At 42.8% G+C, this 24,328-nt stretch overlaps 1 protein-coding gene across 1 annotated transcript; it reads right to left on the reverse strand.

Moving 5' to 3' along the window:
- Positions 1-1,449: 1,449 nt before the first annotated feature.
- On the reverse strand, positions 1,450-21,985 carry CKAP5 (cytoskeleton associated protein 5). Its single transcript, XM_078622424.1, has 41 exons — positions 21,929-21,985; positions 21,461-21,654; positions 20,542-20,748; positions 19,782-19,953; positions 19,564-19,696; positions 18,921-19,021; positions 18,702-18,815; positions 18,465-18,569; positions 17,625-17,714; positions 16,519-16,683; positions 16,145-16,273; positions 15,923-16,075; positions 15,705-15,806; positions 15,354-15,464; positions 15,090-15,182; positions 14,815-15,000; positions 14,609-14,703; positions 14,334-14,517; positions 13,719-14,036; positions 13,108-13,221; positions 12,790-12,918; positions 12,520-12,714; positions 12,310-12,430; positions 11,908-11,993; positions 10,361-10,483; positions 10,032-10,181; positions 9,727-9,930; positions 9,520-9,655; positions 9,243-9,436; positions 8,982-9,154; positions 4,870-5,040; positions 4,638-4,758; positions 4,208-4,387; positions 3,931-4,118; positions 3,559-3,634; positions 3,295-3,483; positions 3,084-3,221; positions 2,919-3,002; positions 2,648-2,807; positions 1,931-2,053; positions 1,450-1,688 (listed from the first exon to the last, which is right to left on the reverse strand). The coding sequence occupies exons 1-41, from the start codon at positions 21,983-21,985 to the stop codon at positions 1,450-1,452; spliced, it is 6,003 nt and encodes a 2,000-aa protein (XP_078478550.1).
- Positions 21,986-24,328: the final 2,343 nt, after the last annotated feature.

The raw sequence follows: 24,328 nt of genomic DNA on the forward strand, positions 1-24,328 counted from the left end.
TCACTGACTTCATGCCATCACTTCAACTCTACAAACAGCAGAGTGAACATCACAGTGTGTTGTAGAGTGAAGAGCCGAACATAAATAGGGAGGGTTGGGTCGGTACACAGCGTCAGTCCTGGCCGCTGGTAAAGAACAGACAGGGTTGTTAATGGAGAGCGTTAGTAGATACAGTATTTACAGCAAGGTGACAACACGGTCCGAAACACAACTTTACAACCCGGGCAGCTGGGCTCGGGAGGCAGAGTAGCCTTCTAGTAACCGGAGGATCACTGGTTCTGACCCGTGGCTCGTCAAGTTATGTGAACGTGAGACCTGATACTGAAGCCCTGAACCAGTTGGCACCTTGCATCGTACCTCCATTTACATGTATGTGGATCTGCAGGGTCTGGATTTCAAGGACAGATCCTCCGCTCTAACGGGCTGGAAAGAGGCAACGAGCTGCGCTGCCACTTTTCTTACAGAACAAAAGCAGCATCATTCCAACAGTCTGCAGATTTCATCTGAACTCACTTTCTGTCCAGTTAGGCTGAGAGGACAACGTCAGGCTAACTCTGAAGAAACACCAACCAACGACATCATCGTCAACATGACAACATCAGTTCACAGCTGTGGCTTGTTGGGTCTCAGCAGTCTGGCGATTGATAGAAATCACACACTCATGGAGAAATAGTGGTCTACATTCCAGTCAAGAAGTTGGAACCTCTTCTTTAGTCAAACAGTGAAAAATCCAACAAGCCTGAGTGTTCACTGAGTTACATGTTGACAGCAGCAGGTATTCTGCCACAAGGGGGCAGTCACAGGCTGCATGAATGCAGCCGCACATCTGGTTTCGGCTCCATCCAGCAGTTTTCCTTCCTTTTTTCTTTGCTTTAAAGTTTACGGTTACAACCTCAAAATATGTACAAACATATTGTGCTGTAATGGTACACAGAGAAGTACACTAATCTGTTAGAATACAGTGAGAGGAGGCATTGTGCCAGTGTGTGTGTGTGTGTGTGGGGCTGCAGCAGTTTGACTGAAGTTGTTAGATGAAACTGTACAAACTGATAAAAAACAGCACAAACATTAAAACTTGTTCCTTTACTCTGTTTTTATGTGTCACCAGGACAAACTAAATCCAGACCATGAGTTCCTGTCTTAGTATAACGCCTTTTTTCAGTTGGACACGAAAAAACCCTGGACGGTGTGTCTTTCCAGACTATACACCCCCCGATGGCCATTGTTTACTTTGAATGAAGTGAACTACAGTAAGTTTTCAACTATCGTACAGGCACAGTGGGTGGAGTCACGCTTGAACTTGCGGGTTCATTTCAGATGTTGGTAGAGAAGGATGGGGCGGCGTTTCGTCTACCGGAGGATGACTACACAGAGAATGAGTAGAAGAAGGGAGGAGGTGGTTTTCAAACCAGCTGAACGCTTCAGGGTGAACACGAGGAGGTGCTGCTCCTACTGCCGGTTGCTCTTTATCCGCTCCAGACGTTTCTTCAGGTCGTCCAGGTTGGCTGCTGGCGCGGCCGAGCGGGTGTGTGTGGGCGAGCGGGAGTGTGCGTTGTGTTCTTGCTGGTAGAGCTCTCTGGACTCTTTGAGCTGCGACAGCTTGCTGTGGAGCATGTCGGTGGAGGAGGCCACTGACGGCTTGGATGACAGCAAGGAGGTGACGGGAGGTCGCTGCTGGGTCTCATCCTCTCCGCTGCTGCCACCGCCCTGCAGCAGGTGGAGAAAGATCAACCATTACAATAAGGTCACAGCAACTTTTTAACATTTTTAAAAAAGTGATTTAAAGTATTAACTTCTTTGTGTGAGAAGTAATAATATCACATCATTCTGTAATAAAACCAGCCAGAGAAACATCCGCTTTGACCACATTAGTTCTACTTCTGGTCATTAATGTCTGTGAGTGGAACCAAGATGGCGTCTCAGAGGAAACTCACCCGGGTGTTTTCCAGGCCTTGTCTCTGTCGGAGGATCTTGAGTCTCTCGTAGTAAACTGCTGGTTTCAGCTCTTCGTTGTTACTACTCAGAGAGGATTCCATACTCGGCTGAGGGATCACTGCGCGCACACAGACACACGTTAAGCTTGATTTATGTTTCTGTGTTGAACTGATGTGGACCCTACACTGTTGTGAGAGTTTATTCTTTTGCATCTGCGTAGGTCTGCGTTGAATCTCTCCAATGTTTCTTTTTTTTGCGGGTGCACACTAAATATCTGACCGGTAATCATAGGTCCGACATGAGGAATTATGACATCATACAGACAAAGCCGATGACTTAAAATTATTGGTCCGACAAAAAACCCCCCAAAAAAACGCTCCATTGAGGTGAGATTGTCGTCGATAGGACAAATCTAACAGTAGTGATGTCAGATGTCAGAACTAGAATGAGAAATTTATCTTTGCTCACTACCAGATCAGCATAACTGTCACTTTTAAAGTATAAAAGCGCCTTTTGGACGGTTGTATTTGCTCAACACAGAGGTGTTGCTCCAAGAGCTGGGAAGGCCAGTAGGAGCAAACAGTTCAGTCACAGCTGCATTGTGTATCTACACTTCTAGAGAGGTGCACGTCAAGGAAACGGGTAGACGCAGACCATAAATCCAGCTTTATTCTTCAAAACTCCGTGAGAGCAGGTCACCAGCAGCTCCTACCTGCTGAGGTCTGGATGCGACCCTTGCCCTCCCTCTCTGACTCAATGATGCGAAGCCCTCGTTCGACGTAGCTCTGGAAGAACTGGGATGTGTTCTTCAGGAAAGGCTCCAGGTCTGCATCAGAGTATTTCTGCTTGTACTCATACAGCTCTGTCAAACCCTGCCAACAGATTGAGAAAACTATTCAAGTGCAATTGTTGTTTAAAACCTCCTAAAAATGGGTTCTTTGCACCCTCCAACCCGTCTCAGGAAAACCGTACAGGGAGCTCACCTCTTTAGTGTTCTCCTTGGAGCCAATCTTCTTGAAGATCTCAGACAGAATGTCACTGACCTTTGCCTTTGACATTCGATCCTCCTGAAAATAATCATTAGTAAGAAACAATACTTAAAACTGGGCTGAAACAAAGTCTTTGTTTCTGTGTGTTTTTTAACTTACCGTGCGGAGACCAGACTTCTCGTTGCCACGATCGCTCTTCAGTCCTGACAGGTTGCCAGAGTGTTTGACAACCCGCCTCAAATGAGCCTCTAGTTCAGACTCATTACGATTCTCTATCATTGACAAGTGGTCCAAGATCTATAAATTGGCATAATAAAACAATCAGATCTACACATGTTCAACAGAAGAATAGTATGTGTGTGTTGGTTACTTTGGCCCCGGTGAGTTTGCAGAGTGTGTGTAACAGAGTCTTCAGGGTTCTAAGGGGCACGTCGCTCTTGAGCTGCTTGAGCTTCTCTTTGGGGAACACCTTCATGAAGTTGTGGACATCCAGTAGGATCCGATCCAGGTTGATGTTGTTGATGTTCTCTGGGAGGTAGCGGGTCACCCTCCACAGACACTGAACACACACAATTTACCTTCAGTTCAAACCCTTCACTCCCAAATCAATTCTCTCTAGAACAATGACACACACCTTCATGACCAGCTCAGAGAACGTCGGAGACAGAGCTGTGGTGACCAGTGTTTCCTGAAGCAGCACCAGCAGAGCACTGCAGAGGCAGGAAGACAAGGAGTCAACTAAACTATCAACAAGAGCTAAAACTCTCATTGAGACCTTCCAATGACTTGAGCCTTTACTGGAATGATCAAAAACTTGTTTCAGACTTGTTGTGGCCTTTAAAGGATCTTGGCTAAATGTTGCATTGCCGGAGTTTAAGCTAGTGTTTCTATTTAATCATCTTCTATTACAGAAGATAATGAAATGACAAACGATCTTCAACTGAGTGAATCTGACAAATGACTGGTTCATGTTTGGAATGTGTGGACATGTTTTCATGGAGCTGACCTGAGTATGTTGGTCTGGTCAGACTTCTCTATGACCCGGATCACAAGCAGGTTGACTGATCTAATGAGCTGCTGTCCGTCTTCGATGTCCTCCACTCTGGTGTCCAGCATCAGCGTTATCAGACCATGCATCAGGTCCTTCAACACACCTATAGATGCCTCTCTGGCCAGGGACTCCATGGAGAATAACTGGTGAACAGAACACATGCAAGTGACTGAGTGTGACCTTTGTTCTGTGCCCACCTCCGGTTCCTCCTCAGATACAGCCTCTCACTTACAGACAAAATGCTTCCGATGATGCAGCTGAACAGTTTAAGAATTTCTTTCTTGTCCAGTCGGTCATCAGCCATGTGTGTGTGGTAAATAAGCCTCAACTGCATGAAGGTGGCAATGAGGAATTGGTCGATGTGTCCTGACATGACGTCTGCTTTGTCGTCCTGACGTAGAACTTCATCGATCTGTGAAGACAGAACGTCACATAAATTGTCTCAAAGTACAGTCAGCACATCAGAAGTGCCTCTTGTTTTGCCCCCTGTGAGCAGGGGGTCAGATTTCTCATCAAGGATAATGTGTGCCATGCCTAATGCAATCACACCTTCATATTTTTGTCAGACAACTGATCTTCTTACCACAGGGGTACAAGGGGTAGAGAGTAGGGTGAATTGGGACTCGGACCTTAGTCGTGTTGTGAAGACTGAGGGGTCGTACCTGTGCCAGTGCCTGTATGCTGGTGTTTATGTCACCGCTGGCCACTTGAGAGATGACAAAGTTTATAGTGGAGGCCGTGCTGTTGTGGAGGTCATCAAAGTGTGGCGAGACAGCGCGCATTCTGACAAGACAGAACAAAACAGCAGCATTAATCACCAGCAAACATTCAAACACTGAGCTAGGTTTCCTTTTCAGGACGGCTCAAGTGCTCTAGTATGTCGGTTAGACTAACCTGGGTTCAGGGATCATGATGGGTTCAAGCAGCTCATCTAGCTTGTGCTGGACAAGGTCCGGCAGCTCACACACTCTGCTTTGGTCCATCTCGATCATGTCAAGGTCTAACTGGAACTCCTTGGGGATGGATGGAGAGGACTCACTGTGCAGGGCGTTCTGCCGGGCTTGGCTGGGGGTGGACATGGGGAAGAGTGGACAGGACAGTATATTTAGTATAATGTGTTACTGATCAGTGCCTTCGAGCTCCAGTTCTAACTGACACTAACTTTTATACATCTTCTTGAGGGACTGGGACACGTGATGTATCAGATGTCCGTTGGTCTAAGGCGTACTCATTAACCCAAGAAGGTTAGTGAGAAGATTGAGAGAAAGAAGCCGATAAATATGTGTGTCCAACCTCATCCTCGCCATCTGTCAGGACTGGAGCGAATCCGCACTGATCGAGAACAAACATTGGTTGTGTCTATCATAAAGAACAAACAGTGGAAAAGTGATGATAGTGACAAAACAAACCCTTACATGGGAATATTTCAACCAATGACGAATGTCTTTTCAAAATGGTGAATAAACTACTGCAAACACTCCAGATGGCTGATTCCTCTCCTGTCATTGAGCGGTAGACTATTCCATCTCACTTGCTGAGGGTTTTATCTCATCCACACAAACCAACACTTTGTATACGATACTTTGTGTGAGAGCTTCGGGGAGGGGGGAGGAGCTTATGGTAGCACCCACTGCTCGTAGAGGGCAGTAACTGCAGAATAATAATAATAATAAGTGCTTTCACCTCTGTCTCCAAAACACCAGAAAAACTAGTTACTTGGGGTCTGAATACTCGTTAAATATAGCAACAAAGTTGGCAATAGAGCAATGTGTGTTTCTGCAGTCAGTTATTCATGTTGGACCAATCAAGGACTGAAGGAATGTACTCCTAGTACAGAAACTGACACTAATAGAGTTCCTCATATTTCTGTATCGCCCAAGACGTTCTTCTACAGCAACTATGCACTGAATAAACCTTCCACATAAAAATAAAGAGTGAGTTGATTTATATAATAATTCAGTAAACCAACCAGATTAACAATGTCCAACAGGATTAACAATGTCCTTACAAGCGCACACCCCCACACGCACACCAACAAGAACTAAATAAGCAACACTAAGGCAAGCGAAACACTGAATTGACCAGCACAGTCCACCACATGTCTATATTCAGTCCGATATACACACACACACAGGATACAATGAACCTTTCAAAACCGCTGTCCACCAGGTGACACTTGAGAATAATCCGTCGACATGCGGAATATGAGCATCAAACTGCATCTGGAGAAAAGGTTCGCCGAAGGGAACAGAAAAGATGGAAGGAGGAGGAAGAGGTACTCACATCCTATACGTGCGATACATTATTCTGCTCCGGAAAGGAAGGCAGGCAGAACAGAGGCGGGAAAATCACAGGAAGAGAGATGAAGGGTTAAGAAACATGCAAGTACCTGACGATCAACCAGCCAAGGAGAGACACAGGCACAACAGGAGTGTGCACGCACACGCACGCACAGGTAGATGTCACTAATAGACCACAGGGTTTTCTATGTGTTTTCTTTTCAAAATACATCTAGGGGACAACATGCAATGAGTCAGAAGAAAACGAGGACAGATTAGTTACGAAGGAGAACGTAGAGTTAAAGAGTGAAATACCACAGTTAATCCACAGCATACAGATCGTCATGGATTAACAGTTGGGTTTGACTGGTGTAATCGATGGAATGATGTGAATTACCGGAAATGTTAGGATTTCATGTGTAGTGTTTCTCAGACATAAGCTCAAGTTGAGTGGACGACCAGGGACCAAAACGAAGTAGAATACAGATTCAGTTTGTACTGACAGAAAAAGGAAAATATTTTTAAATTCCAAAGCACTTCTGGTTATACACATCCTTCAATCACATGAATAGCAGTAATTAGGCCAATTTTTTGTCTGTTTTTTTGGAATACCAAACTGTTTGTAGGATGTGCATGTGGGACAGAATTGTGCCACCAGGCAATGTTCTCACCAAAGGATGCTGCTCTATCTTTATATGTGGTAAACAAATTTAAACTACAGTACTTAAAGATCTTGGAAACTTAACCTATGCTCAATTTATGATTAGCGCTGCAACGATAAGTCAATGTAATCAATTACAGTATCCCTGGCTGTTTACGTCCGGCAAGGTAACAGAAGAACGCACAAATTGTGGCGGAACTAACGGACAGATAAGCTTGAACTGCGATCAAAAGTTTCGGAACCTTTCACTGAAAATAAAACAGCGAATCACGTCAAATGCTAACTCTGTTCATAGCTGTAGTCCTTCAATGGAATGACAGATGAGCTTCACAAACATCTTAAACACCGACACGCCGGAGCCCCTGGATCATCACATACCACAGAGACAGGGACATATAATGTTGATATCTTGTAGATATTATTACAGTGGTAATTCATTAATTAACCACCAGCCAATGATGCATGGACATAATACGTTTGCTAAGAAAGTTTCCATGATTTTCTGACTGATAGACATATGACACAAGCTGCAACAATTCACTCTGTTCTTGTTTTGATTGTCCATTATGAATTTCCAATCAATGTCCAGTGTGAATTTCTCTCAGGGGATAAAAATAAAAGTATCTATCATTATAGCTACTAACAGTCAGATCAGCTGTCAAACTCCACAGAGTGACTGACTGATGGTTTAAAGACTGGGTCCAGTGAGGGTGTAAAAGACCCCAAATCGAATCAGATCTGATCCGCGGCATGTGGAGCTATAGCAGACACCGGACTCTTCTTGCGTCTCTCCTGACGACTAGGTGAGCTCTGAACTGGCTTATGCTCCCACAGGTAGGCTAGTTCATGAGCGTGTGACGTCACACTTTCTTCAGACGCGTGTCCGTGCAACTCTCAAAAATAAACAATCACAACAACAATGGAGTGGGTTGTTACAGAACACTACAACAGTTTAACAGGTGTGAAGATCGAATCAAGTTAGGTAAAACAGAACAGACGATCAAAACAGGAGTTTAATTTAAAAAAATATACACCTGCCTTCCCAATATAAAATTAGGTCTCAGGGTTTTCAGGAAACTAAACAAGCAGACTCCATACAGAGTAGAGCTGCACACAGTTATGAGCGTTTGTGAACTGGATCCTTCGGTCTGCTCAGGGCAACATGAGTTGAATACCTGGCTTTAATCAGTATTGCCGTCTTGTAAGTTGCATTCATTTAAATTCACTGTATCACCTGAGGGCAGGATACTGCAGACAGGTGTGCTCTGTGTGTTTTGAAAGAACTGGGCAGTGTTGGAGTACTACTGACTGCTCATTAACATGAGCACGCTGCAACAGATACTAGGGGTAGAATTGTTCCACGGTCATAGTTTTGGGAGAACAGTTGGAGTCGGCTTACATTATCGCCTCCAATTTTCATTCCGTCAGAGATGTAATCACTTTTATCTATTAGGGGTGTGGCATCTGCAAAACAACGCTTTTTATCTGCAGCTCCAAACAAATGTAACGTTCTCTAACTGAAATCCTGCATCTTCCACAGTAGCATAACGCTGCAGATCATTTGCTATGAAACATGGTCATGGTTTTATCCACCACTTTCTTACTTTCGTCATCATATGTCACAATAAATACAAAATGCTCCCTCGGCTTACGTGACATGTGGGAAGTGGGACTGGTTTTAGGCTTTAGGCGCAAACCTTAACATTTTATTTTAGACTTTGAACTGCGCACCGGTGTCAGCAGAGCAGAGCTGTTCCTTAGGACGTGTGACAGTTAAATGTAAGGATTGCAGGAAATGCAAGGTTCACGGAAATTTCACAGGAAACTATTATGTGGCAGTACACTCGACTATGGAAGCTGATGACTGCAGACATCCTCCGCTCACAGTACTGTCTGTGACCACCTTTGCTCTTATGTATAACTATTGTGTACCAATGTGGTTGACACAAAAATAATTTAGATAATGAGTAAATTCTATTCGAAAGCTGCATCCTTTTTAAATGCATCCTCACAAGGTTTCATTCAGCTGACGTTAACTTTACCTTGCACAATCAGAGATGACCTACTTGAGTTTGTTGGGGTCTTCCTGTGCAGGCTTGCGGAGGAAGGTGCCATTGGGGTTCATTGGGGGCTCCCTCTGAGACCGCTCTGTTGCACTCTGCCTGGGTGGCGGTGCAGTTGGCTTCTTTGCAGAACGTTTAATTCTCTCCTCCAGCATGCTCATGTCTTTCTGTGACAACTGGAAAGGGCATGGGAATGTACACAATGTTTACTACGGTGTGTAAAATACAGTGATGTGTCTTGCCAGCAGAAAAACAATGTCTTACATTTCCGATGAGCTTGTAGACTTGCTCGCCACAGACGTTGTAGACAGCCACCACTGTATTCAAGGCAGCATTTCTAACAGAAGTGTCTCTGTCCCCAATGTGGACAGCGATCTCTTTCAGGGACTTGGCTGCGGTCGGCTGGCAGACGCTCATCCCAAATCCCTCAATCAAACAACCCAACTCCTCCAGACATTCTGAGGAGCAATACACAATATTGTCAAGTCAGTTTTATCAAGGAGTCAAACAGAGAAAATCCAGTTAGCCTGAAGCAGCCTACCAGCTCTTTGTTTGGAATTCTTGGACTTGGTTCCATCCATTAAGAAAGGAAATATCTTGGACGCTGGGTAGACTTTACACAGCATGGCCAGTATGGCCCGAACATCTTTGCGAACCACATCCTTCGACTCCCCGACCTTGAAAAGAAGGAAACGCATGTGCAAAATGCTTTGTGGACGTTGAGTGTTTGAATGTGATCTGTGCCTACCTTGAGTATGAGGTAGGGGACAAAAGAGCTGGCCTCATACTCAGTGAGGTGATAGTTCTCCCTGTTGAGCATGGCAAACAACAGCTTCAAATACTCTAGCACTTTCATCAGGACGGTGGTGTTGGTGTCGAAAAAGCGCAGAGTGAACCACTTCAGAATCAAGTCCAGACAGCTGATGGTGGCTTCACTCTCACTCTCCAACCTCTGTCAAACACACAGACATAAGGGCACATTTCCCATTATGTTTTTAAACCAGCCATTTAGGTTTAGAGGAAAGGGAAGGATAAGAACACAGCAGTCCTGACCTCAATCATAACTCCGATAGCCTTGACATGTCTCTGGAAATCAGAGTGAAACAGCTCATCCTGGAGCCACTTAGCAAAGCAGGTGGACATCTGAGTTTTGAGCTGTTCCACATATTCATCTCGAGGAGTTATGAAGTTCCACTTCAAGATCTATAAGACACATTTCACAGACACGATCAAACACACACATTAAAACATTCCTGATTAGTTTTGTGTGTCAGATGAAATAGTTCATTTCCTACAACCATGCCTCAAAAGGCACTAAATTATTATTGATGAACAAATCAGACTGAATAAGTACTTCTGCAGTAGGACCATGTTCCTCTTACCTTCAGTTGTTTCTCTTCTTTAATCCGTTGCTCTTTAGCATTGGGTATCAGAATGAAAATTGGCCCAGCCCGGTCTTCCTCATCCTTCAAGCCTTTTGATGCAGTCTTCTTACTAGCTGCACCCTGAGAAATAACACATAATGAGGCTGACTATTTTATACATTAAACAGTTTGGAACATCCACAACAGCACACAAAGTAATAAATGTGTGGACATTGTATTTTTTTGAAGACTGTTATACTGATGTAAGAGTAGAAACATGAAGGTAAACATATGGTGATGCTGGATGGATCTCGGTGGACGTTAAGACAGACACTGATGAGATTGTCCAAAACATTCAACACATACACACAAGAAACACATGTATGCAGTGGAGTGAAAATATCTCATTTCTTCAGGCATGCATATACTGTATCTTACAGTATGTCAGAAGAATGGCAAGTTAATTAGACTTCATCTAAATCAAAAAGTCCATGTGGTATTGATTATTATCGCAGTATTAGTGATTAGAAAGGGACAGAATTCTGCTGAGCCCTGACCAGGCGGGGTCAAGGCTGGGCAGGGGTTAAAAAAAACACCCAGTGAAGAGTTCACTCAGTTAGAGCAAAGAACAGCTGTCCAGGGACTTAGCTCACAGCTGTGTTTTAGCGGTTTCTACCTGTTGACCTCCAGCAGCAGCAGCCTTCACTTTGGCAGGGGGATTTTTACTATTATTAATGTCCTTGTCCTTGCAGGGAGAGGTGGGGTCAGGTTCTTCAGGAGGGGAGGGGAGCTGAGCGAATAGGAAAAACCATATCGAAAAATGACTGATGAAAACCTAATGATGCTCAAAGACAACAGAACACATATACACAAAGTGGATGTATGGATACATGCAGAGGTACTGACCTTAACTTAATGAACCACGTTCCCCAACACAGACAGTACAATGTCTATATGGCTGACACGGTTAATGTTTCTGTTGAGCACTGGCAAATGCTACACTGAAGGATTCTGTTAAATTCATCTTTGCCCATGACTTCTTTCATTTTTCTTCCCCTCACAGTTCTAAAAAGTTACTGGTTATCGGTAATGAGAAGCAGTATTTATTGGTTATCGGTATTGTGGGAAAAAATAAACAGTTACATACATCTCTAGTAATACTACATAAAACCATAATTTTTGGCCTTGTTCACTGTGTGCTGCCAGGGCCACACAGATATTCTGGTTCAGTAACAATGAATGAGTGTAAGAAGCCATGAACTGGCTTAATTGAGTATGAATGCCAAATCCAGAATTATATTGTTAGTCATTGATTAAAATGAGTATTTCCTCAACATTTGAAAGTTGTATTTATTAAATTAGCCTACATGTATTTGTCATCATTTGATCTGGTTGCTGAAATGGACATTTTTGCCACATTCTTCCTGATCTATCTTCTCATCTACGTGACCATTTTAAAGATTCATGAAGATTCATTCATTTAGCTACAAATTGGTATTCTTTTAGCCAAGTCAGATAAGTTCTGTCGCTAACAGAAAACGATTGGTGGGGACTCCATCACATACCTTCTTAGTAGCCACTCCGCCTCGGACCTTCTTTGCTTCAGGTTTACTGTCGACACAGTCCTCGCTGGCTGCCTGAGCCCTGGAAGCTGCAGGGAAGGTGAATATACAGTACCTTTTAGCTGAGCGCTTAGTCACTGTCACAACACTTAAAACGATTCTCAAAGCATAACACTGGAAGAAAACGCAGGTTTACTGATACAAATGCCTTGTGTGTACTGTTGGCACAGAGTTTAATGTGGTCAGCAATTACTTGGACCCATGACAGGAGTAAAGTCTTGAGTTATCCCAAATAGATTTGTGAGGATATTTACAAATGTCTCATGTCAGTGCAACACCATAACGCAGTAAAATGGGTTTAGTTGAAATCAGTCTGAAGGTCACTCATAGTGCCATCATACAAACCTGATGTGGATCTCTCTGCAGAACCTTTAGCTCCTCCTGCTTTGGCTGGAGCAGCAGGTTTAGCTGGCATCACTGCTCTGGCCTTTTCTAACATGGCGATCACTTGGTCCTTAGAGGCAGGCTGGAGAGAGGGAGACATGGAAAGTTACATTCAAAGTCAAAGGCTCACACTCGCGCTATCAAGTTGAATTCCAAAGATCTTTGAATTACCTTGAGTTTGCCAGTGGCCTTGTTCATTTTGTCATAGCCCAGATGCATCATAAACATGGGCAGAGCATCCTGTGCTTTTTTTCTTACATCTCCATTTCTGTCCTCCAGGCAGGCATAGAGTTGTGGGACACACAGCATCAGATCCCCAGGAACAGTCCTCAGGTTGGGCAGCTTCTCAGCCAGCCAACCCAAGACCTGCAAGACAAAGAGCTCCATTTTAGATCAGTGTTTCTTTGCATTGTGTGTGTGTGTGTGTGTGTGTGTGTGTACCTCCTGCCGCAAAAAGGGATTTTCTCTCTTCAGCTCGTCTGACAGTTCTTCTCCCTCCAGCCAGTCCTTCATACCAGTTTGCTCGACCCAGGCCTGTAGTGTGGTCATGGCAGCTGCCCTGACGTTTGCCTGCAGAGAAACAGGAGTCATGTTCACAATATTTACAAACTCACTTTTTCCATTATTCAGCATGTATTTTATTTGCACTATAATTTGTGCACATTTCTGGTATCAAAATGTATGTAAACCGTTTATACATACATGTGGAGTTAGTTTACCCGTAGAGGCGCACACACCTCGTTTTCTCTAGTTTTGTACCTTGCTGTCTCCCAGTACAGTGATCACAGAGAATCCCAGTGCTTTGACATGTTGCTTGAGTCCAGGGCCCATGGCTGTCGCCAGCTGCTGCAGAATTGTCAGGCTCTGCTGGACCTGTGGTGACAGATGTTACTTCAAAACGATTTCACAACAATGTTGTTCATAGAAAAATAAAAAACAAAAAAAATCTCCTGTACTATGTAAAATATAGAGACGTAAATTATCCTGTTTATTTTATGTTACTGTACAATATTCCACTAATTTAAATATTCATACACCCTGACCTTACCATGACCCTTGTGTACTGTGCTATGCTGCTGCTGGAACGTGACTTCCTTGAAGGAACTTTCAAAGATCTACTGATGGCATGCATGCATGTTTAAAAGAGCTGACAAAAGCATGCAGACATACACATTCTATGTGTCACAGGCCTGAAACATTGTGGTGAGAGAGAAAATTAAAGGGAGTATTATCTGGTGTGTGTGTGTGGACTATTTTTATGATCCATGCGGGTAAAACTTGCTTCTGAGCACAAGCAAAAATAGAGAGGCTTGATCTGGGGAAATTCCCTAGCCCTGGGCGAGAATCACCATGGCTGCCTTCTTACTCACCAGGATCTTATTGGAATCACTGAGTCTTCCTTTTAAGGCCAAAGGTAGCTCCCCGATGTTGGTGGTGATGAACTTTGCTTCTGAGATAATAGCTGCAGTCTCATCGAGACCTTCCTTCCGGATTTTCCAATTCTTATCCCCAATTTTAGACACCAGAGTAGATGTGATTTTGTCACTGATATCCGCTCTAGGCAGTAAGTCCATAATGTCTTGTGCTCCTCCGTCGTCTTCTTGCTCTTCTCCATTGTCACCCTCGTCTTCAGCTGCCGCTGCCTTCTTGACGCATCTGAATGGAGCTGGAGGAGACTGACCTTGCATCTGTGAGGCAGAAACCAAACGTCTCATTTTCCATTTGCACACATGGTTCTGGTATTTTTGTATCTCCATGGAAAATTGACACACAAGGGCCACAATGATTGTAATGGGTATTATACAAATACAATGGAGATGACTGGTAAATGTAAAATAGCAGCAGCATAAATGATGGGACAACTGAGCTTTCTGTTGCCAGTGATATTGTTATTATCAGAGATCTCAGTCCTCAGTCAACCAGGACATGAGTCCTCTAGGACCATTCACAAAATGGAATTAGGGCCAAAGCGCAGAAGTCTCTACCTTCTCAAACTCGGCATCTATCTGAGCAAGAAGAGCAGGTTTTTCATCCTCGAAAAACATGCGAAGAGGAGCTCCCATGTAGAGGTACATGACGCCAAGCAGTGCGATAGCCGCTGTCCTAACAGCGGGGTTGGTTGCTCCCAGAGCTGTCTTTACGTTGTTGATAAAACCTTTTACATTGATGCTACAGAAGAGAGAGTAACAGTCAACACATGCTGCCACAGTGCTTATATACTTTCAAAAATTCTGAATTGCAAATAGGACATATAATGTACCCAGCAAAGCCAAACTCCCTCATGGCATTCGCCAACCAGTTGAGCGTCTCTGCTTGGTTCTTGGGGTTCTTTTGTGCAAAAGCCAACGAAACAACCTGAGAGGTGAAATAGAACGCAGACATTATAAAACATCTATCAGCCTGAAGATCAGTCTTCAAGGTTTCATATTCACCATAAGGGATTTCATCTAACATGAGTTCAAATACCTGTTCGGCAGTCCACGGCAGTGAACAGGCCTCTCCGATCGCAGTCAGTCCCTCCTTTGCGTTTCCTCCACATTTGATGTCACCAACCTTATCCACTAAGCCGTCCAAAACCACAGAGGCTGATGTCTTTGAGAACTGACCCCTCTGGGCTACAAGAGCCACAATGTGGAGCTTTATCTGCATCACCTACACAGACAGCCACCATTACATCAATGTCAACTTGTATTAAAGTACAAAGTTAAGTCCAGCAGCTGATGAGGCCAACACAAAGTTACCTGGAAGTTGGTCTCCTTCCAGCCTGGTTTCCTGGCCAACATTCTGACTAAGGCCTGGCAGGGCATCACTGACTTATCCATTGTCTCAACAGCCTGCAAGCAAACATGAATGTATTTAACATTCCTGTGTATTTTAATGTGTAGACTGAACACAGGTCATTTTTCAAGTTCCCAACAACATGAATTGCCTTTTAAGTATTTGACACTCAATGTAATAGCACAAACAGCTAGAGCCTGGGTGATATAACGAATAACAAGTGTTACCCTCTGAAACTCCTCCATACTGGCCAGCCTCTCCTTCCAGTTGGCTGAATCCAGCTGCTGCAGACAGGAAGCAGGAAGAACACCTGCTGCCAGGTCCTCACACACCTCAGTCTGACAACCAAACAAAAGCAACATTAAAAGAATCAGGAAATTCAACAGAAAATTCAAAGATGAATTGCTTAAAATGAGTTTGCAGAATCTTACTAATTAGAATTACTAATGAATTATATTTTGATTATTTCATTGCGGGTTATTGTAGATGCCCGTCTGACCCTTAGTTTGATTCTGTCTGGCCTGATTTTGCAGCTGGTCTAAGTTGTACACAAAATGATAATATAAGGCTACACTTACCGAGAGTTCGGTTTCTGTTATCTCTTTATTTTCAGAGGTCTTTTTGGCTTTTCCACCAGCTGCAGGCGCAGCTTTGGATTTCTTAACAGGCCCGGCTGATGGCTGAGGAGATAAGGCAGCCGAGTCAACGTGAAGATCAGTAAACAGTTGTATCGTATCTCTGCTTCCTAATCACAGGACTGAAGAGATTTTAGTCAGTGAGTTTGATTGTGTATCACCTTGCTGGGAGCTGCACTGTTTTTTTTAGATGGGGCAGAGGGTTTGGGTGCAGCTTCAGCAGGTGGAGTAGTTCGTGCTGGCTTCTTGTCTGCACTTCCTCCTGCACCCTTCTTCCCTCCAGCGACCTCTACACTGTCAGCACACTCCTTTATCTGTTAGCAGGAATTTAACACAGGAGGTGACAAACAGAACTTGCGACCATCAGTCCAATTGACTCTTACCTTGTCCAGTTTGAGTTTATCCAAATCAGCCAGGAAAGGATTCACAGCCTTTTCTCCCACCACTTTCATGGCCGTCCCCAGAGCTTCAAAGGCGGCGTCACGCACCTCTGGAGCAGAGTCGTTCACTTGCTGATGGAGTCACAGAAAGAATAGGACTGAAATTCTGTTGATAATTGAGTTTCTCACTTGCGAGAGGGCACCATCACCAGAATTCTCTTGATGATGACACAGTAAAGTTAAATTCTTGAAATTATTATTTTTTTGATCATTATCTTTGATCATTATTTGGCAGTTTACTACTCCTACTGCTAAAGAAAAATGACAGACCAGAATGACAATCAACCTTAGTTAACAGACAAATCCATCTTGCGTACCTTGATGAGGGCAGCACAGAGGGGTTTGAGAACGCTCTTGGGTAACGTCGCCTGTGTGCAGTGTTTGAAAGAGCGTGCCAGAAACAGAGATGCCTGCTGCTTAATGGATGGGTTTTTATTGTCCATCACTGCCAGGATGTCCTCTGATAGGTTCTGAAGAGTGGTCTGGAATGACAAGTTATTACATAACTGTCAGTCTTTAAAATGGAGCAGGAAGTGAGGCAAGTCAATAGAAGGCTCTAGAAGCATCGTCATTACACAGGTACATTAGGAATTGTAGCAGAGTGCAGAGTCCATACAAAAAAACTCTACTGCACGTAGTAAATGTCAGCAGATTAGCTATGACTGCTGCTGAGTCATACAGAGAATCAGCTGCTTGTTAGCCCAGTTTACCTGGGCTGTGTACAAGTAGCTAAAGAAAATGTTTTCATTATGGAAAGTTACAGTTTCAGAGACAGAAAATACATTACATCATTGTCAATTTAGCAACAGGAAGAAGAAAAAAAACAAAGAAAGAAAAGAAACAAAAACTTTTGATGTGGGATTATAAACTCCAGATGACATGAATTCTCTCCACTGACATAATGACGTGGACTCCAGAAGCCATTTTGGAGTCAAATAATACTACGTTCATTACTGCAGCTGGATGACAGGCGGGTTTCTGAGGTACTAGTCTACAATATGATTGCAGCGTCAAAAACAAACCATAATGGAGTTTGTTTCCATTAGTGATTGATTTGCCGTGTTGCAGGTCAGAGCCAAGTTCTCAAAACACGGCAGAGAGACAAAAACGTACCAACCAAAATCATACAAGCCCTTCACATTTGCAAAAACGAAAGCAAGTGAGACCAACCCTTGACTGATGCACAAACAAAAGGAATGTGAAAACAGCCAGAGGCTCATCAGCAGCGTTAATTAGTACATAATCTCTTATCAATCAAATAGGAATTCAGTCGTGTGTTTTGCACTGAGCAAACAATGGTATCACAGCAGGTTGCTGAGCTTGTTTATACAACCGCAAGCAACTGGACGAGCACAAAAGACAACTGGATTATTCACATATTTGTAAGTTGTAACCTGAGGTGTAAAGATGACTGAATACTTACAGTGAGAAAGATGGCGTCAATTGCTTCTTGCAGCGCCTGGACAACCTGAGGTTTCTTCTCTTTGAATTTCTCAAGAATGGTTGGTACCACCTGCGGACACAAGGAAAGATGTCTGACATGAAACATTTGTTATGAGTGTGGAACTTGTTCAGCTCTAATAAGTTTGCGGTTTGAGATTTGTCAGCTAGACAGGCATGTAGTAATAGGTACTGTACCACTGTACTGCAGTTTTCATTCTGTCAGCACTTCAGAGAGGAGATCACCATTCTTACTGTAATAATCTTACTGTCTAACCATGCATTCTGAGGCAGACAACAGCCTAGGTAGAGCCCCCTCCCCACCCTGAGGGCAGTTGGGGGTTACACCAACCTCAACCTCCGCTTGCTCCCCCCCCAGCATAACACTGCAGATCTTGTACTATGAAACCTCCAAAGTTTGCAAATGCCTTCTCGTCTGGTTTTTCGTTGAGGTTGCAGGAGTGAAGCTGTTTCCTCCTAACCTACTATCTCCACCGTATGCTGTCAATGAGACACCAGGATGATGCCTCCATGTTGCAGCTAGCATGAGTAACAAGTGTTATTGTGTTTGCACACAGAGCAGTTTTATCCACCACTTTCCATTGCTGTCATTATGTGTCACTCTAAATCCATAATGATCAGCACAGCAGACTGAAACGGTGCTGCAGAGCCATCCTCTAACTCTGGAAACAAACTTAACCCCTCTGCTTCAGTGGCATGCTCGGAACTGAACGCCACAGAGTATATCATTACATTTGCACAAGATTGTCACAAGAAAATGAATGAATTTTGAGTCAGGACTCAGAATATTCTGGAAACTTACTTGTCCTGCATATGTTCCGAACTTCTTCCTGAGACCAGTGGCCAGTCCAGCCAGACATTTAGCAGCCATTGACACCAGCATGACGTTGGCATCTTTCCCCAAAACCTAGAACATCCAGTCAGTAAATAACGTATCTTCACACACTCAATTATACCCGTTTGTCCTGAACATCAACAGTAAGTGCAGTAACTAATTTTCAGATCAGTGCAAACAAGAGTGTGTATGTAAATTTAGTACCTTCTTCAGTGCTCTGACTAGGTCTCCGTAGTCTCCATTCTCTAGTTTAGGGTTCTTGGTTAAAGCTTCTATAGCTTCCAAAGCTTCTTTTCTTTCCTGCCACTTTTTCGCTTCCTGTACAGACAGAAAATCACATGTGCCTCAGCATGTTTGGTTGCATCAAAACAACAGTGCAAGCAGTTCCTTTTTAAATGAAACTGGGCAGTTTAACAAACATACTATTTTGTCATAGAAGTCTTTGGGCATCTTGGAGAGAATCTCTACAGCTTCCAACAGTTCATATGGGTCAACAGCTGCCACCATTTCCTCTTCATCCTCTCCTGAGAAAGACAAGACAAATGAGGAGCCAATACAGCCTTCGTATAAATAGTGTTTCAATGGAGCTGCAAGAAACAAAAGCATTATACATTTATAAACATCCTTTTTAGCACTAATAAACACAATGTTCTTTGCAAATTCAGCACCAACAATGCATTTTGTAAATGAAGACTTACAATTAAAAAAACATGATATAAAAAAAACAAATAAATGTTAGTTTTGGTCCAATCATTCCACATTACTTGTGGAAATATTCCCTCAAGTGTATTTCACACAACACATCAGCAGGTGGCGCCATGGGTCAGCTGCAAGACTGACAACATTCTTTCTAGATTTCATTAGTAGGTGATTGTCAAATATGGATTTTTTTCACCTGTAAATAGATAAATGTTTGCACATTTGGTATGTCACACCATCAAACATATTTTGCTGCATAGTTGACATGTATTTCCTGGATTGTACAAGTATCTAAGATGTGTTAGTGATTAAATTAAGTGTTGAGCTGAGTAAGAGTAATAGGTAGTGTGTTGTACAGTAAACATACCATCAGACTGCTCTCCTCCTTGTGCCTGCTGCTGTTCAAACTTTGCCTTCAGGTCCTGCTGTGAGCGCAGGAACCTGCTCTGCTTGGGAGGAGAAGGAGGAAGCTTCACCCACTCCTCCTCCAGCTCCTTCAGCTGCAGGACAGAAAGCGTTTGTTTAATGTGAATCTTAAACTTCAGGTTAAGTGTATGCTTGGATTGAAAAATGAGCATGTCCCACCAGCACAGAGTTAATATTCTGCAGCGAAGGTCTCAGTGCATCTCGGATCCACTTGTAGATCTCCACCGCGAGCTGCTTGGCCTCGTCCCTCACAGCCTTCTCTCTGGACTCAAACTGTTTGGGCAGAACCTTCACGACGGGTTTTAAAGTGACAATCTTCGATCCAAACTCGCTGATGGAAGATAAAGAAGACAGATGTACAGATTTTTTGGTTGTTTTGATCAAAGACAAGAGAACATGTCAGAGTCAAGCATTAAAATTTCTTCTGCATATTTCCAGTTGTCTATGCTGTTTCAGTGCCTCGTGTGCTTGGAGAATAAGCATCCTGATACAGTTTGTCTCCAACATCCTCCTTGGACATTGACATGATTTGGTACACAGTTGAGAAATTTCAGCGGCATCACCGTCTACCAAAGGGCTGTCAGAACACAACAACAAATCGAAAACAATTCATAGTTGGAAACTACGGTTCAAATGATGACTTCTTGTATGATGCAACCCAAAGTTACGTGTCCCTGGTGTCATCCGCAAAGTTTATGTACGTTGATCACAAATTGGCAGAAAGCAGCACAGAGTTCCAATCTGTGGAGTGCGGAACACAGCGCAAATATGAACTATACCGACATATACAATATAGTCAAATTCCATATCTCATTTAAAAACATATCAATATGTTAAAAATAATGATATATCCCCACCCCTACCTCACAATAGTGGACTTAAAAAAAAAAAAAAATTTATCCAAATTTGTAGTACTTACCTCAGAGCCTTCCTGAGTGTCTCGATACAGGCCACCACTATCTTGGGGTTCTTGTTGTCTAGACCTTTGAGCAGCTCATCTTGAACCACCTCAGCCTTCTCCATCTCCACATACATCAAGCAGATGTCTGTGCCCAGCTCCTTAGCCCTGGCCTTCGGCTGGTTAAAAACTTTGGTCACCACACCAGATACAACCTCACCGGTTGTCCTGTGACAGACAAGCATAGAGTTTACTTGAGTTTGAAAACACTAGATACCAATAATCGATTCATTCAGAGTATGTGTTAAAAAACATAAATAAGGTTACATATATAGATGAGTGTGAAAACACAATCCCTATTTATGGGTAATTGACTGATTTTATTATTCTTTTTTACTTTACTACAGATGAATGTACATGCAGCATTAAGCTACATTTTCTGAAAGCATAAACACAGAGAGGGAGGCTCTGACTGAAGCAGTAAAGATAACCAAGATTTTAAATTCAGTTTGCAGGTGGAGAAGAATTTCTCACATCTAACATATTCTTGGTGCTATGGGCTGCGTGGGGGGAAAAAAAAGTTCCCCAGCCTCCCATTATTCGACTATGATTTGTTAGACACTGTCACTGAGGGAATTTGTTTGTGCTATGTCACATGATCATTTATTCCGTGAAAAGAACATCTCAGAGCTCAGTCAGCAGGCCTCCAAAAGCTGTGTGAAGTTTCTGAAGCTTGTCTTGCTGGCAGAACATACTCCAGCTGGGGCTGGATACAGCATTAGATACTGTATACTAAAGCTGGGCAATATGGCCCAAAATCATACCACACTACTTTTTCAAGATAAATTGGCTGAATGCTAAGACTTTCCTGTATGAAAACACACAGCTTAACAATATATCATGTAAATGAAAAATTACATAAAATGTCCTCATTACTTACTTCCCAGCAACATGAGCGTTCTCAATAAAGGCCAGGGCCGCCTCCAGGCCTTTCAGCTGGGCCACAGCATTAGAATCTGTCACAAACTTCTTTATTAGTCCGAGGTATTTCCCCCATTCGGGACTTTTCTCATCCCCTATCCTTTGGAATAACTTCAAAGCTTCTTCATACCCATTTAGACGGGCTTTCCATACCTGCAGAATAGTAAATACAGTGGACAGCACACATGTTAAACAATGGGATTTTCCTAACGTGTCGTGCAAAATCAGACTTTCCAGTTCTGAATAAATGTGTCCTACATTCAAAGTGGCAGCTCATACATTACATGTGATAATGTCCTCTATTTGCCCGCTGACTATAATGTAGTAGAGTGTTCAACTACATACACAAATCTTTAGCCTTGAGTGATTTTTTTAACTGCAAAAAAATATTTCTAATTTCAGACAAATAGTAAAAAACAAACTGTACCTTGTGTTCACATCGCTGGTCAATGGGAAGTTTCATCCACTCACTGTCATCCCCCATTGTGTTCACTTGGGGTGGGGGGGTCTTCCCCAAAGCAACTCAACTGCAAAACTGCATAATGAAAGAACATTAAGGGTCATGTATGCAAAGAGCAGAGTGTATATGCACTGGAGGATTCAAGTTCAACATCCCATCCATGCAGGTTCTACAGGGTAACACCTTTGGCTCAGTACTAGTAGCCATAGAGTAAGAAACCCTTCTCCGATAACACACAGAATTCAAGAGGAGCACAGATGGCCCACCACTTAAGTAGATGAATGCTTATCTGGCCACCAGTGTCAAACACACCATGCCACAGTAAAAAAAATTAAACGTTTTTATATAGCAGCAAATATGCATAAAACAGTGTTGGGAAGACAGGTTTTCACAACTCATACACAAAAAAATACAGTTTATGCTCCAAGTGTGGAAACTTGAGTACTGCATCCAGCTGAGGATACAATTTAATGCATTAATGGAGAGTTTAATTTCATTAGGACGAAAACGGGTTTGCAGTACTGACTCAGAATGACGCACATACTTCTCAGTAAATACAGTAAAAAGGAAAACAGTTTAAGCAGTTAATGATTTTCTTCTTTTCCCCTGCTTTGCAATAAACATGAAAAAGAAGAAAGAAAAAAAATCGGAATAGGGTTATGAGGTATAGTTTTACTCAGTAACATTTTTCAAAAGGCTAATGTTTGTGCCCTGTAGAGTCTGTTCAGCATCATCTGTGACACCTTACCTCTTGAATTGCAGTCACTTAGCTGCATTTACCCTGACTTGAAAGCTTGAGCATGTGATTGTCTAATGGACAGGGAGGAGGGGCTTTAGTTTCATATTTCACATTGATTAAGCAGTCAGGTAATCAGAAAAATATGATCTTTACTTTAAGCTTGGGACTACATTTATTGTTTTTATTTCTTAGCTCTATACAATGTAAACCAAACTTGGTCAATTCCTCCTGGCGTATGGACACATCGATCTAAAATAGTATCTTGAAAAATTCTCTACAAATCAAAATGATGTTGACAAAATAAGCTAATCTAACGTGTCCATAGTTATCTGTGGCTATCGATAGAGAGATGGGCATTCGTTTACAGAAGGATTTATTTTACACTACACGTCATCTACGAACGGGATGTGTTCGGCATTGAAAGCAGAGGCCATTCAATGATCGGACACTCTCAAGGCCAATTTACGGACTTACACCCGATAGCATAACAAAACCTCAGGCAACTACAGTCCAACATGTACGTGTGTATGGTTTTAGCGTAAATTTCTGGTGGGTGACATTTCTGAGACCGGATTTAAGACCACCGACACCGCAGTTGTACTTACGTTGCACGGCTAACATGGATGTTACTTGCCTACGAAACCTGACAATTCGGTCGACATGTTCAGATGAACACGATAGACCGCTATACACTGTAATTACGTTGATTTGCTCCTGACATTTTAGCTTATTCTGTACTCAACTGACTGAAACTGGGAGTGGTCGGCAACTTAAAGGCTAGCGTTTATGTTTTTGTCAGAACGCCATTAGCAGCAGCAGCAGCAGCAGCAACGACAGTTCCTATATTAGCATGGTTTCCCGCTCGTTCTAAGCTAAAACAGCCTGCAAAATATGGAAGAACATCGAGCCACACATAAATATTATTTAACTAGGTGAATGCGTATGCCGGCCAACAAATACCCATAGCATAGGGGTATTGTTTGCTGGTGAGCTGTAGCCTTTGGAAGGCTATGAGCTAATGTTAACCTCCCATACGCGCCAACACAGGCCTGACAACGCAGTCCACAGCGAATGAAATATAGGAATTTCACATTCCAGCAAATAATCAAATACAAATTTAACTAAACCTTGAAACTATCTTATATAGTCAGAATACCTGTTCACACCGGAAAGAGCCAACACACTGCTAGGCATCCAAGTAGATATGGGTGATTATGGGATCACTGACTGTCCAGACGAGTTTGAAACATTCGCTGTTCCACCCAGAATATATAACCCAACATCCGTTTCAAAATAAGTCAAACAAGGCAAGAGTCATCGTATGACACAAATTATACTATTTTTGACATGTTTTATGTACTAGTGATATTTGAATAAAACTATATTTATTCAAAAGTGTACAATTATGTGTTTATATTGGTATATTTTGGACATTTTATATATTCATTGCAAATAAAATGAAAGGCACTTCCGGTTAATGGCTTCTGCCGATAACTTGTTGCTGTTTTTTCAAACGCCTCTAGGGCGGAGAGAGACTGAAGGAGTGACAGAGGATTTTGTTCTGACTGCATCGTTCTTAAATTAAATCTGCACTTATGTTAAGTCTCACTGCAAAACGAATTCTATGC

Source organism: Lampetra planeri, unplaced genomic scaffold, assembly GCF_965212315.1.
Source record: "Lampetra planeri unplaced genomic scaffold, kcLamPlan1.2.h2 scaffold_1519, whole genome shotgun sequence".
NCBI classification, from domain to species: domain Eukaryota; kingdom Metazoa; phylum Chordata; class Hyperoartia; order Petromyzontiformes; family Petromyzontidae; genus Lampetra; species Lampetra planeri.

What these genes read in the sequence shown, in the direction of transcription:
- CKAP5 (XM_078622424.1), bottom strand. Translation starts at nt 21,985, where the DNA reads ATGGGGGATGACAGTGAGTGGATGAAACTTCCCATTGACCAGCGATGT. An exon ending in TCGCATCCAGACCTCAGCAG is followed by an intron (nt 2,054 to 2,647) that starts GTAGGAGCTGCT and finishes GTGTGCGCGCAG; the next exon opens with TGATCCCTCAGCCGAGTATG. An exon ending in CCTGGAAAACACCCGGGTGA is followed by an intron (nt 1,689 to 1,930) that starts GTTTCCTCTGAG and finishes GCAGCAGCGGAG; the next exon opens with AGGATGAGACCCAGCAGCGA.